At 42.8% G+C, this 17,254-nt stretch overlaps 1 protein-coding gene across 19 annotated transcripts in view; it reads left to right on the top strand.

Moving 5' to 3' along the window:
- DENND2B (DENN domain containing 2B) overlaps nt 1–17,254 on the top strand; it is a 304,550-nt gene that overhangs the window by 126,199 nt on the left and 161,097 nt on the right. For 13 of the 19 annotated variants that reach the window (XM_043515662.1, XM_043515653.1, XM_043515656.1 and 10 more), the window contains one exon: nt 13,991–14,095. In XM_043515662.1, coding sequence (XP_043371597.1) covers nt 14,016–14,095 — 80 coding nt within the window. In that variant the 5' untranslated portion in view covers nt 13,991–14,015. Of the gene's footprint in view, nt 1–11,029; nt 11,157–11,652; nt 11,699–13,990; nt 14,096–16,634; nt 16,793–17,254 lie in introns of those variants that run through there. The other 6 variants (XM_043515659.1, XM_043515665.1, XM_043515669.1 and 3 more) reach the window with 3 other exon arrangements.

Genomic DNA, 17,254 nt, shown 5'->3' with positions numbered 1-17,254 from the left:
CCTTAGGGCCCCTGGGCTGGGACCTAGCGTAGAAGGCGGGCCCGGGTCCCTCCCTCCCTCTCCACTACCCGTCTCTGGGTTACTAGTGGGATAATAGATACCCTACTTTAGGGGCAGGAAACTGTGCCCTGAACCCCCCCTCACCCCCAAGAAGAGGAAGCGTGGGTACCGCGCAATTTGCCACAATCAGCAAACATTATTGGAAAGATGATAAGCTAGATGATAAGGGGTGTTTCAAATCAAGTTTGCTAATGTGATTTTATGTATCTTCTTTCCCCTGTAGAAAGGGACTCAACAATGACCAAGCACATTTTCTTAATGTTTCCTTCCCTACCATTGTGGGAGCAGTCACTTCTAATATTCCCATGGAACAGTTAGGTGCACAGTTTCAGATAGAGCAGTAATGTACAGTGAAGGCTTATAGAGTCTGTAAAAGTTTATCTTCAGCGTAATGTATTTGCAGTACTGGACATGTTCATTTGCAAGTTAAATAATTAGCACAAATGTATTAGTAAGTCTTTGCCACAATGAAGTTGCTTCTTTGCTTGTTTGACAATAGCTATACCTTATCAAAAAGGGAAATAACTCATAAGCTAACTAGAGGCCAAATTAAGGAATAAGTGATTTATCACAGTTTGCTTTAAACAAGGCACAAATCAATACATAGTTTTGTCATTCCAGATTTATACAAATGTAAGTATGCAAGGTTTAGTTCAAATCCACCTTACCTATAGACATGATTTAAATATCCAAGGCCAAGAATTAAAAAAAACCCTCATGCTATACTCTAATAAATGAATAAATAAATCCAGAAACAGTGAAACACGTAAAAGCCAAGCAGTATACTTACCTAAATTCAGAACTCTGTCAAATACATTTCACAATATGTTCCCCATAATTTCAACAAGAGAAAAATCCATTTTAACAATATTGAAAACATCCAGTAGATGATAAGCAAATATGGGACAACAGTGCTAATCTTGTTTAGTTTTTATGTGTTTTTTTTTTTTATAGCTCTGATTGTCTTAGCAACTTTGGAGTTATGAGCATGATACAGTGCTTTAACATGACACTTTTAGCACAAACATTGGACTGTAATACACTCTGAGTAGCAATGATGTAGCCTATTAATCTGTCTGGTCTATCTACTGGAGGATTTATGCCTTCAGCTGATAGGAGGTAGCATGACAGAAAGTAAAAAGCCAAAAGATGAAGGAAATTTGTCATCATTAAGGATTTCTGGCACATGTCCACTGTTGATCAGATCAATTCTGACAAATGCAGATATTTAAAGAGTAGATTTGTGTACAAAGCAAACCTGATTTGGGCTTCACGACATCTCTACACTCTCAACATCAGTGGACGAGATTTGCAATATGGCCTTAGATGGGTGACGATGCCTCTCAGCCCATTAATAGGGGAAATGCTATTAGATTAAAGATAACTTGATTTTGAGTAAAATTTGTCAGAAGTGTGTAAGTGATTTAGTAGCCTATGTCCCATTGAATAGGATTCAGGCTCCTAAGTCACTTAAGTTCCTAACCCCTTTATTATGTTTCGGGGGGGAGTGTTTTAATATTGAGTTAGGCCTCGACTTCAGCAAAGCACTTGATCCCGTGTTGAACGTAAGCATGTGAGTAATTCCATTATTTAAAGTTCAGCATGTGCTTAAGTACTTTTCTGGATCAGGGCCTAACTGGCAGTGAGGTAAGTACAGTTAGGGCTGATGCAATTTTATCTGAGTGAGGACTGCAAGATTCAGCCTGTACCAATGTGAATATTTAACTATCCCAAATTAATTAAAAGAGAACGGGTTAGTATCCTGTATGCAGTGGCCACTTTTCACATTAACATGGCAGTCAGACACTAGGGCTCAGAGATTCAGCCCCTACAACCGGGGCTGAATTTTCAAATCAGCTCATCTCCCCTGAAGGCCCTTAAATGAAGTTCCCAGGTGGGTTCTGAGCTCTTGTGAAAATCTGGCTTCAGCTGTGGATGCTGAGCCTTTCTGAAAGGTCTGGCTTAGAGGTGTATCCTGGGCACTCTGAGGAACTGAACTGAACTCTGTTCCCATGTGGGGTGATTGTTTTTTATTTTTCCTGTTGTAAACATGCCAGTTTAAAAGTCACTCATACAGAGGAAATTCCCTGCTTCTCCAGCTCTGAGTTGTCCAATTCAGAGCTGTGCAGTCGTAGAAGATTGTCAGGAAATAGTTGAGAAAAGGAATGCAGCCTCCCTCCTGGTCGCTCATCACAGCTGTGCAACTCGGTCTGCTTGGAGCGCCTTTAATGGCTTCCTGTAAACGGCCAAGTGCTCTCAACGTTATTTTCTTCACTAAATGGTGACATATTTCTGGGTAGTGGCTAATGTTGTTCCAAGAAAAGGGCGTTGGTGGAGAAACAAGGCTGGGCAAGAGGGTTATATTACCATGTTCTGTGCATTGTCACAGTAGGTCCTTTTGGTGAGAGCAAGGCCTCTGCGGTGCTCTATGCTTGCTCAGCTGTGCTGGGTGCTATATAGAAGATGGCATAGCTAAAGATCCATCCCTTTTCCCATCCACTTTGCTAAAGCCAGTGACTAGTATGGTAGCTTTCTCAAGCCTTGTGCTTAGAGGAGTGCAAAGATCACATTGTACCCAGACTCTGCACTGAGGTAGGTGTGTGTGTGTGTGTGTATGCTATTTGTGCCCCCTTTTCCTCATGTTTGAGCACCTTTGTGCAGGGATGAGTATGATGCACGAGAATATGGGTGAGCATTTGTTGCATTAAACCAAATATTCCCCGGCAGGCAAATTGCCATATTCTCTAGTACTATAGAACCTAAACTACAGATCTAAAATTATGCCTCACTACAGTCAAAAGGGAAAATATACATTGCAGTGCTCTGCAAATAATCCATTTTGGGCCCTGTGTGCAGGTCTCTGACTTTCCTCATGGGGCGGTGGGGGGGTTCTGCACTAGTCTGAACAATCCTGAGGATGGGCTTGCTATCGTAGTAGGAGCTGTAGAGCTACCAATCAGTTACATGATGGTCGGCACCCACAGACTGGAGTGAGCTCCCAGCCTGATGATTGGCCCTTCAGAAATTCTGGCACCTTTCTCCTGTGAAGGCCCAGGGAGTCCGCTGTAGACCTGTGGCCATTGTTTGGCCCATGTTGCATTTATGGATTTGTTGGAATCTAAGGGTCTGACCCTTTAAGTGTTGCCCAATCTTGCCATTTTCCTGAGAATCTCATGATATTTGGTGGTGTTCTGACATCCCTGTCTCCTGGAGTAACATGATCACATAAGAATGTCAGCTTTCATTTAAAAAAGAAATTTCTATCCCTAATGGTTAGAGAGCAGAGTTTGAAAGTGTGACCTGCAAAGACTCCAGCACTATGAGGCAACTAAAGAGCCACACATTTATTATTTTTAAATCCCATGATATTTAAGCCTCTCACAATTTTTTTGCGACCTTACCCATGATTTTTGAATATGTGGAATTAGCAACACTGTTTTATTTGCATGAGTAGTCACACTGGGACTATTCACATTCTTAAGGGCTGGTAGGGTAGAGCCCTAAATTTATACTCTGAACACACAGCTTCTTTATGGGACTGTCATGGTAAGCATTATTCTAGAGTGGCACATGTGACCTGAGAGCAGAGTTGAGTATTCTGATACCTCTCCCTTTCTCCACACCTTGACATGAACCATCTTGAACTTCTAACTACTACTTTGCTAAAACTTGGCTTTGGTGGGAAGACCCATAGACAAGGCTGCTATGATATAAAATTTTCCAAAGCTAGGTGTGGTGTCCTCTTTGTTTTCTAATGTAGCTAACAGAGCCCCATGGATAGGGAAGCTAGTCTGAAAAGTCAACATGAGTCTTTCTTCTTCTGGTCTTTTCCTCTCTCCTTCTGGCTTCACACCATTGTGTTGAGCTGCAATAAGAAAACAATCATGTCTCTGTTAAATCATGACACAAACTTTGACATGTGCTTCTCTTCACAAGTTTTTAGTGAGCAAACACAAGTTGTTTTTCCCTAGCCATGATTTTGGATGTTCTGTATCTTGATGTTTGGATTTTAGCACCACTTCTGACAGTGTACAAGAAGAACCACACAGGAAGCTGCTTTCGTGTCAAAATCCTCAAAAAGGGATCAGCCTAGAAGCCACAGCTAAAACAGAGAATACCTGGGGGACAATGTCCTATAAAAATGGCTTTTATGGTATCTGTGATGGGTTTGGGCCCTTTGGGGTGTCACCTGATCTGCTGAGGTTTAACTGAGCCTCCCCTGCTCACTTAGCCTGAGTTCCCTCTTACTGCTTTGCTGGATTAGGCTCTCCGGCTTCTTGCGGCGCACACACCCAGGTAGGGCCACACCCCGCTGCAGACACAGAGTGAAATCAGCTCTGTGTGAGAGAACTCCCGCAACACTCATGTGCCCACTCCCTTTGAGGGGTACAAACCCAAAGGTTTTATGAAATTTTCCCCCTCCCTCAATGTGGAGGGAGATATGCACAACTTCTTGCCTCCCCAGTTAGAAATTACATAAACTGAATTATATTGTAATCAAGAAATAAGTTTACTGACTACAAAAGGTGAATTTTAAGTAAATATAAGAGAGAACAGACAGAACAAAGCAGATTACTGAGCAAATAAAACAAAATACGCAAGCTAAGCTCAATATACTTAAGAAACAGGTTACAAAATGTAATTTCTTACCCTAAATGTTATTTTAGGCAGGTTGCAAAGGTTCTGTGGTTCAGAGTTCCAGTTATGTTCCTTTTCAGACTGGACCCCTGACTCAGTCTGGACTCTTCACCCCATCCCGTTGCCTTCCCTTCAGGTGACTTTAGCAGTCTTTCTTCTTGGGTAGACAGGCCATGGAGAGGAGGAGACACATTTGCCTTCCTCCTCACCTTAAATAGGATTTATATAAGATGGGAGTCCTTTGTTTCCCAAACTTGACCCCCCTTCCCTTCCAGTGGAAAGTTACCAGAAGTCCCAGGTAATGCTTAGTATCAGGTGACAAGACCACATGACCTAGTAGTGTCACAGTTATGTCCCCAGGCAACTCCCAGCAGGCAGAGAGATTAGTATCTTCATGGTTTTCTTGCTCCTTCTTGATGGCTCATCAAATCTGATGGCCTGTTGTTTGCTGGGTGTCTTCCCAGTACACACCCAGTTGTAATTGTTACAGAGTCCATATTCCTAATTTTAGATACAGAAATGATACATTCATACAAATTGGATAATCACATTCAGTAAATCGTACCCTTTGCAATGATACCTTACAAGACCCATCTTGCATAAAGTATATCTGTTATGTCATATTCATATCATAAGCATATTTTCCTAAAGAATATGGAGTGAAATGTCACAGTATCTCTACAGATGCACACTAGAGACAAAAATTTTTTAACAGTCACTCGTTTACAAGGATGGATTTTCCTTTTTAACCAAATAGGGCATTGGGGCTGTTGTGAGAGAACATAGTAGTATGTTTTACTGGAATGGAACAGGCACACTGCCACCAAGCCAAGCTGTGTCACTGAAGAGAATTTAGCAGTGCAGCTGTTCTTGAAATGTAGGCAAGATATCCTTAAACAAAGCATTTAAAAAAAATGTTCTTGCTTTAGAACTAACCCCTAGATGCCTGGACACCAGGAGCAGCTCCTGCTAACTGAATAAGTAATAAGTCAACAAGCTCACCATATTATTATTATTGTTTATATTAATTATTTGTTTCCCAGGATTTGGTCATTATAATACGGTGCAGAGACCATTTTTCAAAGCATACACCAGGATTAGTAGCTTGCAGTGCTTTCCCTTCTCTATAAAGGCTTGTTTCCCATTAAGTCTCTAGCTCTCAAAAATGGCTCCTGATATTCTTTTAGGAGGGGGCCTGTTCCTTCAGATCTGCAGCAATAAAATTTCCTCATATTGTTTTGATCACCAGAACTTGCAAGATGAAAATAATTTGCCTTGACTGGGACTTTAGAAACACATGCAAGCCTTGGGTCTTAAGCAGTCAGCTATTCCTTGGTATATTGGTCACCCATATATTTAATATGTAGCAGCATTCACATCCAGGCAGCTCCGAACTCTTCATGAACGTTAATTAATCTTTGCAACAATTAAGACAGGACACACTTTAGCCATGATAAACTGAGGTACAGAGTTTGAAAGGCCTTGCTCAGCATTACACAGCAAGACACTGTTTAAATAAGACTTACATACATGCTGAACTTTTATACATAATGAGTTGCCCCATTGACATCAAAGATGAAGTATTTGGAGAATTAAGGCCCAACTCAGTCAGTGACAAAGCCAGGTTAGAGCCCAGAAGTCCAGAGTCACCATCCCCTATCCTAAAAACTAGACAATGCTACTTATTCCCCTCCATCACCTTTCTACATTCCCCCCAAATTCCTCCCACCTGATGCATTTGAGCAGGGGTAAGTGGGTCCCTTGCACCAGGGACTACATCGCAGGCTAAAACCCGGTAATTGTCGGAGCTAGAGGGTTAGGATCTTGAAGAAGTTAAAATGTTCTGGTTTTTTTGTTTTTGTTTTTTTATAGTTCAGAGCTCTTTGGTAAATATCTGTCTGCTTATGAAAAGTCCAGATTCCATTAAACAATGCTAACATTTCTGACTTTCAGAGAGCTGGCTTAGAAGGATCGCAACATACTTTAAGGACTTTTAATTGGAATTGTACAATTACTGGAAAATATGCTTTAGAAATGAGGGATGTCTTTAAAAATCAGAGTATAATGAATCCTGTTTAAGTCTAAGTAGGAAAAAGTACCATATGGTTGGGGAGGGATTTTGAGTAGGCTATAAAATGAAAACATATAAGTCTGCTAAACTGGGGGAGTTTCAAATGAAGGGCCATCTTCTCTTCTTAGTTACACCAGTAAATTGAAGTTAGAAAAATTCAAGATGCAATTTTTTTTAATTAACTACCAAGTTGTGTGGTGAATGCATCATCTGGAGTCTTTACGTTGAGATTGGATGCCTTTCTCAGAGTATGTCTCCACTCCAAGCTGTGGGGGTGTGATTTCCAGCTTGAGAAGACATAAAACGTAGCTGCAGCAGCAGGAGTGGCTAACCTCCCCGAGTACATACCTAGTGTCTCTGACGGGCATGCACTCAGGGTGTCTAGCCCCTCTTGCTGCTCATGCTGCAATGGGTACCATCTATTTTTAGTGTGCTAGCTTGATGAGAACTAGTGTAAGTATGACACTTGAGTTGGGAATCACACCCCACTCTTGAAATGTAGACATACCATAAGAGAGAGCCTCTAGGTCAGCCACAAGTGACGGGGTTTGAGAGCATTCCTTTTACACAATAGGAAAGAATAGGGTCATGGAGTGCAGGACCTGCTGAGTAAATTCTGTGGCCTGTTTTATGCAGATCAGATTTGATGATTTTGTGAACCCCCCTCCTCGCCCCCTCCGCCCCCCAGCCTTAATACCTCTGTCCCTCATTCTCAGCTGGTGTAAATTGACATGGCTCCATTAACTTTAGCAAAGCTACATGTATTTACACCAGCTGAGGATCTGGCCCTATGAATCAGTGAAACTGCAGTTATTGGTATAAATGAGAGCAGAAGTTAGCTGGGAAAGGACTTGTGTTCAAGTTAACGGATAATGGTGATTCCAAATCCATAGGACACATCAGGAGATGCAGAGGCATTAATGTCATAAGGGAAGCCTAGTTTTTACCTCAGCCAGCTATCACACAGACCATCTAGTCCAGTCCCCTGCACTCATGGCAGGACTAAGTATTATCTAGACCAGTGGTTCTCAAAGTCGGTCTGCTGCTTGTTCAGGGAAAGCCCCTAGCGGGGCAGGCTGGTTTGTTTACCTCCGTGTCCGCAGGTTCGGCCGATCGCAGCTCCCACTGGCTGCAGTTCGGTGCTCCAGACCATGGGGGCTGCGGGAGGGGCGGCCAGCATGTCCCTTGGCCCATGCTGCTTCCCACAGCCCCCATTGGCCTGGAGCTGCGAACCGCGGCCAGTGGGAGCTGCAATCAGCTGAACCTGCGGATGTGGCAGGTAAACAAACATGTCTGGCCTGCTAGGGGCTTTCCCTGAACAAGCAGTGGATTGGCTTTGAGAACCACTGCTCTAGACCATCCCAGACAGGTGTTTGTCTACCCTGCTCTTAAAAATCTCCAATGACAGAGATTCAACAACCTCCCTAGGCAATTTATTCTCGTACTTAATAACCCTGACCATTTTTCTTAATGTCCTACCTAAACCAAGATCTAAAACCAAAACCCGGGAGGCCCTTATCCAATACCTCTTCTTTGCTGACGATGCAACAGTGACAACCCTTATGGACATTTTTTCCAAAGCATGTCAAGACTTTGGGCTTCCCATAAGCTGAAAAAAAACCCCAAAGATAATGTGCTAAGGAGTTGAGGAAGCACCTCCATCAAGATCAACAACTATGAACTTGAAGTGGTGAACGAGTCCCTGGGGTCCACTATCACACTTAACCTTTCACATGAAACAGAACTCGGCATCCACATTGGAAAAGCCGCCACAATGTCTAGACTGAGCAAGAGGGTATGGCAAAACAACAAACTGACAGACCACACAAAGATCTGTGTGTATCGTGCATGTGTTATCAGCACACTTTTGTATGGGAGCAAGACATGGACCTTATACTCTCATTAGGAAAAGAGGCTTAACAGCTTTTATATGCGGTGCCTTTGTTGAATCTTTGGCATCTCCTGGAGGGACAGAGTCACCAACCCTGAGGTGGTCAAGCAGGCCAGCACACCCAGCATGCAAACACTCCTCAAACAGAGATGCCTCCACTGGCCTGGGTATGTGTGTCGAACTAGTCATAGGCGCATCTCAAAGGACATTCTCTATGTTAATTGGCATCTGGAAAAAGACCCAAAGGACGCCCAAAATTGTGTTTCAAGGAGGTGTGCAAGTGAGACCTCAAAGAAATGGACATGGATGTGGACAACTGGGAAGATCACACTCAAGACCGCAGCCTTTGAAAACAAGAGTTTAACAAAGGTCTCCAAAGTTATGAGAGACCATTTATCCAGTTTATCCAGATCATTTTGAATTTTAATCCTATCCTCCAAAGCACTTGCAACCCCTCCCAGCTTGGTGTCCTCCGGAAACTTTATAAATGTACTGTCTATGCCACTATCTAAATCATTGATGAAGATATTGAACAGAACCAGACCCAGAATTGATCCCTGCGGGACCCCACTCAATATGCCCTTCCAGTTTGACTTTGAACCGTTGATAACAACTCTCTAGAAACGGTTTTCAAACCAGTTGTGCGCTCACCTTATAGTAGCTCCATATTGGTTGTATTTCCCTAGTTTGTTTATGAGAGGTCATGCGAGACATTACCAAAAGCTTTACTAAAGTCAAGATATACCACATCTACAGCTTCCCCCCACCCCCAAGGCTTGTTACCCTGTCAAAGAAAGCTATTAGGTTGGTTTGACATAATTTGTTATTGACAAATCCATACTGACTGTTAATTATCACCGTATTATCTTCTAGGTGTCTACAAATTGATTGCTTAATTATTTGCTGCATTATCTTTCTGGGTACAGAAGTTAAGCTCTCAAAAGCTTAACAATCTTGCCAGATTATTTGTGGAAGAAGTAAATAAAAAGGATTTAATAATGAATAAGGGCAAAATTTTGTCATCCTTACTCTGTCAGTAATACTTTATTCTGAGTAATTCCATTAAAATTGGTAGGACTACTTGTGGAGTAAGGGGTTATTCAGTGTGAGTAAGGGTACCAGAATCTGACTTTAAATATATAAATAAAAACAATTCTATAACTCTTTTTTTTTGAGAGAGAGAGAGAGAGAGAGAGAGAGAGCAAAGCAAGGCATTGCAGAACCCATTTGATGCTGTCCATCCATGGTGATTTTGGATCTGTATTTTGCAATGTGTGATAATGCTGGAAATGTTTTGTTTCTGTGTAAGTCATTGGTGAGCAGCCTGCGGCCCACGAGCCTCATGTGGCCCATCAGGATAATCTGATTGCAGGCCACAAGACATTTTGATGATGTTGACTATCTGCAGGCACAGCCCTCTGCAGCTCCCAGTGGCCGCAGTTTGCCGTTCCCAGCCAATGGGAGCTGCGGGAAGCCACGGGCTGCAGGGCCATGCTGGCCCACCACTGGTGTAAGTAGTTTATGAATATTGTGATAAAGAGTATTGTCATAGAATCCCAGGGGATGTGGTTATCACTATATAGTATCTCTCAGAAAGTTACAGCGCTGTCACATTCCTTTAAACTCCCTGAAATAAAACAGCAATACATTTATATTTGATTCTTTTATGTAGCTTTCTATCTGATCTATAAAACTTATTTGTTTCATCTATATTTTGATTTAAGATCAATGAAAATTCCTACGTAACTAAATGTCACCAGCTGGTCTCCCAGACACCCCAATGTGATGCCATTAGTGGTAATAGTACTATTGATTGATTTGTATTATGCATCTGTGACTATGGTATTTGGGTTCACTTTATAGACTGAGATGGTACCAAACATAACCACCCCAAAATTTTGATACGGAACAAATATTAAGAGTAAAGACAAATGATAAGGGAGAGTCGTATCATATCTCGCACTATCTAACAATTGAAGATTACAAGTCACTTCTCTGTGATATTATTATTCCTGTAGCACTGCTATTGCCTTATTTGCTTTTAACCTTACAGGATTTTCCCAATGTTAATTATATATTGCATGGGTTAGGGGCAAATTCTACCCTCAGATGTGAGTGGGTGGCTCTCACTAAAGTTGTAATAGAATTTATTTATTTGCATCTTGACCTTTATTACAGTAGTTTCTAGGGGCCAATCAAGAACAGGGCTCCATTTTGCTAGGCACTGTACAAACAGAGTATTGAACAGTAAATATAAGAAATAAACAGTAAACCCCTCATGCTTCTGGACGTAAGCAAACCTCAAACTCTTGGGGGTTAGGAGGATCCTTTCCCTAGCAGGCAAGTTATACCACAACTACCTGTTGCAGGAACCTTTGAAGCAGCTGGTACTGGGCACTGTTGGCGACAGGACACTTGGCCCCCTCGTCTGATTCAGATAAGGAAGAAGGTCCAGTGGTTAGGATGCTGGCCTGGAGACTTCCTGTGTGTCCTTGAGTAAGTCACTTTGCCTCTCTTTTCCTCCTTCCTCTGTCTATAACCCTGGAAATCTTGCAATGCATTTTGAACTCAAGATTTTGCCCCCAAATTTGCCATGTTTTATGAATTTCTCAAAAACTGTTTCCTTTTCTACTGAAAAAGAGCCAGTTCTAAATAACAGTTGGTCAGTTCAGAGAGCTCATGGTAGCTTTGAAATACAGGGTTTAAGTTATCACATATTTGATGTGAAAACAATTATTTCAAGTTTCGTAGTGCTGCAAAAATGCTCCAAACAGAAAATACTTTTTTTTAGGGGTGTGTGCGTGTGTGTATCTTTCCTAAGTTTTACGCTACTCTACAGCACCTCTAAAACAGATTTGTGTCCCAGGTTTTTTAATCAAATTAGTCCATCTTGGTTCCTAACAGAAAAGTAAGTCTTCTAAAACGGATATAGCACATGTGTAGTAAAGGTCATCGTTTGACATTATGCTGTATTTATTTCATTTATTTTCAGCACCTTGTATTAGTGATTCAAACAGTCTTCCCCAGTAAAAGCACTGGTGAGTGGAAAGTACTACGAAGCTATTGGTTCATTGTGGAGTTTGCAATCCTAGAAAGCCTGGCTAGCTTCAGAGTGGGTTTTTTTTTTTTTCCCAAAGAAGTCCTTTCCCAATTGTAGCGGGCAGTTCATTGCAGCTCTGCTATCTGGAATGTATAATAACAATGAGACCTTAGCGGAATTTGGGGAACTTTAGTGCAGAAAAAATATCAGTGACTGGAAAAAACTTTCATCTGATCTGAGAAAGCTGATACACACAAGACACTCAGAAAACTCTGGAATCGGTAGTTTGTATAAGTGATTCTACAGTTTGAGCTGCGTTCCACAGGAATTTTCTGTGACCTTATTTGCAGTGGAATAAAACAATTTAGAGAAGGTCCTCTTCGCAGAGCTGAGTCTGTTTGTACAAGGCTTTATGTGTTGTCAATACCCAGCTCATCTGTCAGCATCGCTTTTCAAGCAGTCTTGATTTATGATGGGTTTAGGTAAACAGCGCTTCTTGCAATGCTTTTTATTTTTGCATTAACTATGCTATTTATAGGCTCCGCAGTCCGCAGTTCTGGTCAGGGCTTAAGCAGCCCCTGGGTGGCAACTCAGCAACACAAGCTCCAGGCTACTGAGAGCTCAAAAGCCATTGAGAACTAGTGTCTGGGAGTGCACCAGCATCCTAAATCAAGGACCCACTTCGTGTTTATGGTACCTGAGTTTTGTCTTGTTTCCCTCATGTGGGATGCTGTGTGGTATATAAAGGTAGGGTTTTGGCAAAACATTTTTATAACAGCTAAGGAATGCCACTAAAGCAGCTGTAAGCAGAGCACTGCTCTATACCAGTGGAGTGGGACTATGATGCAGGCCAGGGGGTCTAGTCTGAAGAGGTGTGTGATAGAGGAGTGCACTAGTCACACATCTGGGATTAGAATCTGGCCCGAAGACTTTGTGGCTATATTCTGCTCTTGAGCTCTGCACAAAATTCTCACTGCCATCAGTGGTATGCGGGCAGAATCAATCCCTCAGTAATGGGTTGTTTGTTTGCCAGTATGTGGAGATGTTGCAAAAGTCAACTCAGTTTGTGCAGTCCCCTCTTTGGCTCTTGGGAGCGTGACTGAACAATTCAGTGTTTCTCTGGCATTCCTTTCTTACATACTTGTGGGACTTGCCGAACACAGAATTACCACTCACCATCTCTCCCCTGTTTACCACTGAATTTTTTCCAGAATGTGTTTTTTGCTCAGCAATTCCTGCTTTACACATCTAAGCCCCTTTGCAGTTGAGAAGCAAGCTGATAGATATATTTCTTGTTTGTATGTGTCTCATGGGGCTACATCAGCAAGGTCTTCTCCTGTCATCTCCACATTGTCATTCCTACAGGATTCTGGTTATTCTTTGTGCCTCCTGGGTATAAAACAGAACAAACAAAATTTGTCTATTTTTAACCGCATTTGGATGCACTTTTACATCAGGCCATCCATAAGGAATCAGTAAACTCAGGAATGTTAGATTTTGTTTAGATTGGAAATTCTAGAAATAATAATTGGATATGTATGTTTTTCATTGGATTAAAATTTTATTTATGGCTTTTGGTTTGTTCCCAGATCCATCCCGCAGTACTGCTAGGAAATAATTAGGAGTTATTACCACCTTTCGGCAGAGCAGGAAGGCAGAATCAGTTTTATTGCCTATTTTAGTATCTCAAGGCCTCTTTACTTAAATAATCTCATGGCTGCCGGGGAGCTAGTCAGAACCATCCGTGGATTCAGTTACTCTTCAATAACCAACAGGTTTGAGCATGATTCCATAATGTGCTGATGGCTGTGTTCAAAAAAGGTGTAGTGTGGACACACTGTGTTAAGTTTCTTAGATTTTTTTAAAGTAGCCAGAACTTTAATTTCAGCGTTATCATTTTCCAGTGTCACTCACTGCAACTACTGACTTCTGTGCAAGCACTGTTGGACAGAGAGCCAAAGCCACTTAGTGAAATTTTGCAAAACCAAGACCCATCTTCGTACTAATAGGGATGCGCCAAAATCAGCGCCATATATCCAACCCCCCCACACATATCACTTCAACTTTGGGTCTGAAAAAATGGGATTCAGATCTGAACCACAATTGGTCAGGGGTTTTGGTTTTGCAAAATCATTATCTGGTGGACCAGATTTTGCAAAACGAGAAGACGCTCTGGGTTTTGCCCCTTGCTGACATGGTATTTTGGGGATATTATCTCTAGCACTTTGGAAAGCTTAATTGCCAGTTCAGCCCTATTTAAGCTTAATTTGCTTGACTTGGTTTCTTGCAGGTATCCAAATCCAGAGAGAGCAGAAATGACCATGACAGCCAACAAGAATGCTAGTGCCACTAACAGAGCTGGAGGGAGTAAAGTGCCTCAGGATACTTTGGATCGGTAAGTCCACTGCAGACTGTGAAATTTAAACTAAACATTTCTGTGGATAATTTTGTATGTCTTAACATTTTGTCCTAGAAACTTTGGAAAAGGTTGATTTGGTTTTGGAATTAAGTGTCAGATTTCCAACACTAGGAGAGCAGAAGAATATGTGCTAGGCAAGGGGTGGGCAAACCTTTTGGCCTGAGGGCCACATATGGGTACGGAAATTGTATGGTGGACCATGAATGCTCACGAAAATGGGGTGTGGGAAGGGGTGAGGGCTCTGGCTGGGGGTGTGGGCTCTGGGGTGGGGCCAGAAATGGGGAGTTTAGGGTGTGGGAGGGGGCTCTGGGCTGGGGAGGGTGAGGGCTCCGGCTGGGGGTGCAGGCTCTAGGGTGGGGCTGGGGATAAGGGGTTGGGCTGTAGGAGGGTGTTCCAGGCTGGGACCGAGGGGTTTGGAGGGCAGGAGAGGGATAAGGGCTGGGTCAGGGGTTTGGGGTGTGAGGGGTGGCTCAGGGGTGCAGACTCCAGGCAGTGCTTACCTCAAGTGGCTTCCGGAAGCAGCGGCATGTCCCCCATCTAGCTCCTACATGGAGGCGCAGCCAGGCCGCTCTGCTGCTCACTGCCCTGTCTGCAGGCACCGCCCCTGAAGCTCCCATTGGCCATGATTCACGACCAATGGGAGCTGCTGGGGTGGCGGTTGGGGTGCAGGCAGCGTGTGGAGCAGAGCCCCCTGGCTGCCCCATGCATAAGAGCCAGAGGGGGGACATGGTGTTGCTTCCGGGAGCCGCGCACAACGGTCCCTGACCTGCTCCTTGGCTGGAGTGCCAGAGCGGGGCAAGCACCAGACCCTGCTCCCCAACGGGAGCTCAAGGGCTGGATTAAAATGGCTGCTGGGCCAGATGTGGCCTGCGGGCCGTAGTTTGCCCACCCCTGTGCTAGGCGAAGAGTGATGCTAGCAGGACTGGAGATAGCAGTGTATGAGTACATGTCAAGTCACTCCTCATGTGATATGTCTTTGTGGAGCTGCTGCTGCTGCTCACTGACTGATTTCACTTAGGATGGATCAGCCTTCAGAGGAGGATTTGTGGTTAAGGCACTGACTAGGACTCAGGAGACCTGGGTTAAATATATATGTGACTTTGGACAAGTCATTTCACCTCTCTATGCCTCATTTCCCAGTTTCCTTCTAATGTGTTGCATCCCTTTGTCTATTTAGACTTTAAGCAGGGACTCTCTCCTACTATGTGTAGATATTACACCTAGCACAATGGGAGTGGATACAGGTCAGGACTGAAGCTCAGTGTAATTACAACACGAGCTGAGGAATGGAGCCAGCTACTGCTCCCATGCAATGATATTCTTGTTGCCTCTGTGTTTATAGCTAGCAGGTGCAACATCCAAAACTGATGTTTTCATTTATGCTTTAGAGACAGCAAAGTTGATTTGATGCTAATCTCCTTTGAGAAGCATTGACAGGTGTATTGCTTTGTGATGCAAATTAACAAATTATTGTCAATCCAGTTCAGTTTAGATTGAGTCCTTTTATAGACCTTGTTTTGTTATTTGTATTGCAAGAGCACTTTTGTACTAGGCACTGTACAAAGAAGTAAGAAGGATACTCTCAGCCCTAGAGAGCTCTCAATCTACACTTGAAGGCTTTAAATACATTTGTGTCCAAGGCTGCAGTAGAACTGGGGTGCTGGAGTGAATATGGGGTGCTGGAGTGAATATAAAAATAAATATTATGGAGAGGGAGGGTAGGGGAAGACCACTGCCATCTTGTCTACATTGTTTTTGGTTGTTTGTATTGGGTTGGGGGTAGGGTTGCACTATTGTAGGTAACGTGCTGCAAACCCCTAGTGTAGATGTGATACATAATTTTAAGCCACGGCTTGCACCAGTGCATATCACCTGCAGGAAGTTGCACCACTACAAGTCACAGTTTATACCAGAGTAGTATATTTATGCTTGATATTTGCAATAGTGTAATCAGGCTAGTGCCAATGGCCACCCCTCCGCTCCCCCCCCACAGTGCAAATAAGATGTGATTTAGATGTATCAAGCCAACATAAGTACAGAATGCTTTATCCAAAGGGGAATAAGTCCTTGGAGGTGACAGTTGATAGCAGTGCATCTGCAGGCAGAGGTAGCTGATACTGAGGTATGAGTTCAGAGAGATGGGGAAATCGTGGGCTTTGGCTTTGATTCCAGTAGTCTGCTGTGTGTCAATTTGTAACTGATGTCCAGGTTTGGCTTGGCTTGGCATACCTGCCATTTTATTCTGAACTTTTCCAACCACAAGCAGAAAAGAAAAAATATAAATTAAGTTATGAAATTGTCAATGTGGAGACACTGGAAAAAAAATTTACAGCTTTTTTCTTTTTGCTTTTTGCTTTAAAGGAAAACTATTTCTAATGATGCCTTTGACTGTTTTGTTTTTAAACTACCTGGGTTTGTTCTCAGTTTTGTTTATCTTTCTTAATTTGATGTATTTGCTTGTTTTGCTGGCTTCCTATTCAACTTCTGTGTCAAATCTTCTATTTCTCTGTTTCAGCCATCTCCCGTTCCTTCTCTCCTGGCTGTGCTGTGTGAGTCTCACGGATTGCATACTTTTTTCTGCTTTGGGTTAAATGGCCTCATCCTAAATTGTTGAGAAGTAGTGTGGTGCAGCACAGGGTCAAGAATCTGGGGTGAAATCCTCACCCTGTTGAAGTAAGTGGGAGTTTTGCCATTGATGTCAGTGGCGCTCCATCCCCATCTCTGTTGATGACTAGCCTTGGCAAGCCTTTTAAGGGCTCTGTATCTTCATTTTCCCATCCATAAAATGAGGATAATTATATTTACTCAAACATTTAAAGAGTTTTTCAATTTACAGATAAAATTATTATGTTATGAACCAAGTAAATTTTATTTCTGCACCAGGTCTCTCGTCTTGAGTTTTGTATTCTTTCCTGAGCCCTTCCTGATTTCTTTCACTGTGCAGATTTACCTTTCCTCTTCTTTACATTGCTTCCCAGTTATACTGGGCAGCAGGCTAGTGACACGTGTCACTTCACGTGATGTATTAATGCCTTTTTGCTAGAGGTGGACTGTACATCCGTAACTCAGTTAGGTTTCACCAGCATGGACCTGAGGGTCTGGTCCATTCCTAAATTTGCCAGTCCACAGCACTAG

This window comes from Dermochelys coriacea, chromosome 6, assembly GCF_009764565.3.
Source record: "Dermochelys coriacea isolate rDerCor1 chromosome 6, rDerCor1.pri.v4, whole genome shotgun sequence".
Lineage (NCBI taxonomy): Eukaryota > Metazoa > Chordata > Testudines > Dermochelyidae > Dermochelys > Dermochelys coriacea.
The sequence above is the reverse complement of the archived record's forward strand: the minus strand, read 5'-3'. Positions and strand labels throughout refer to the sequence as shown.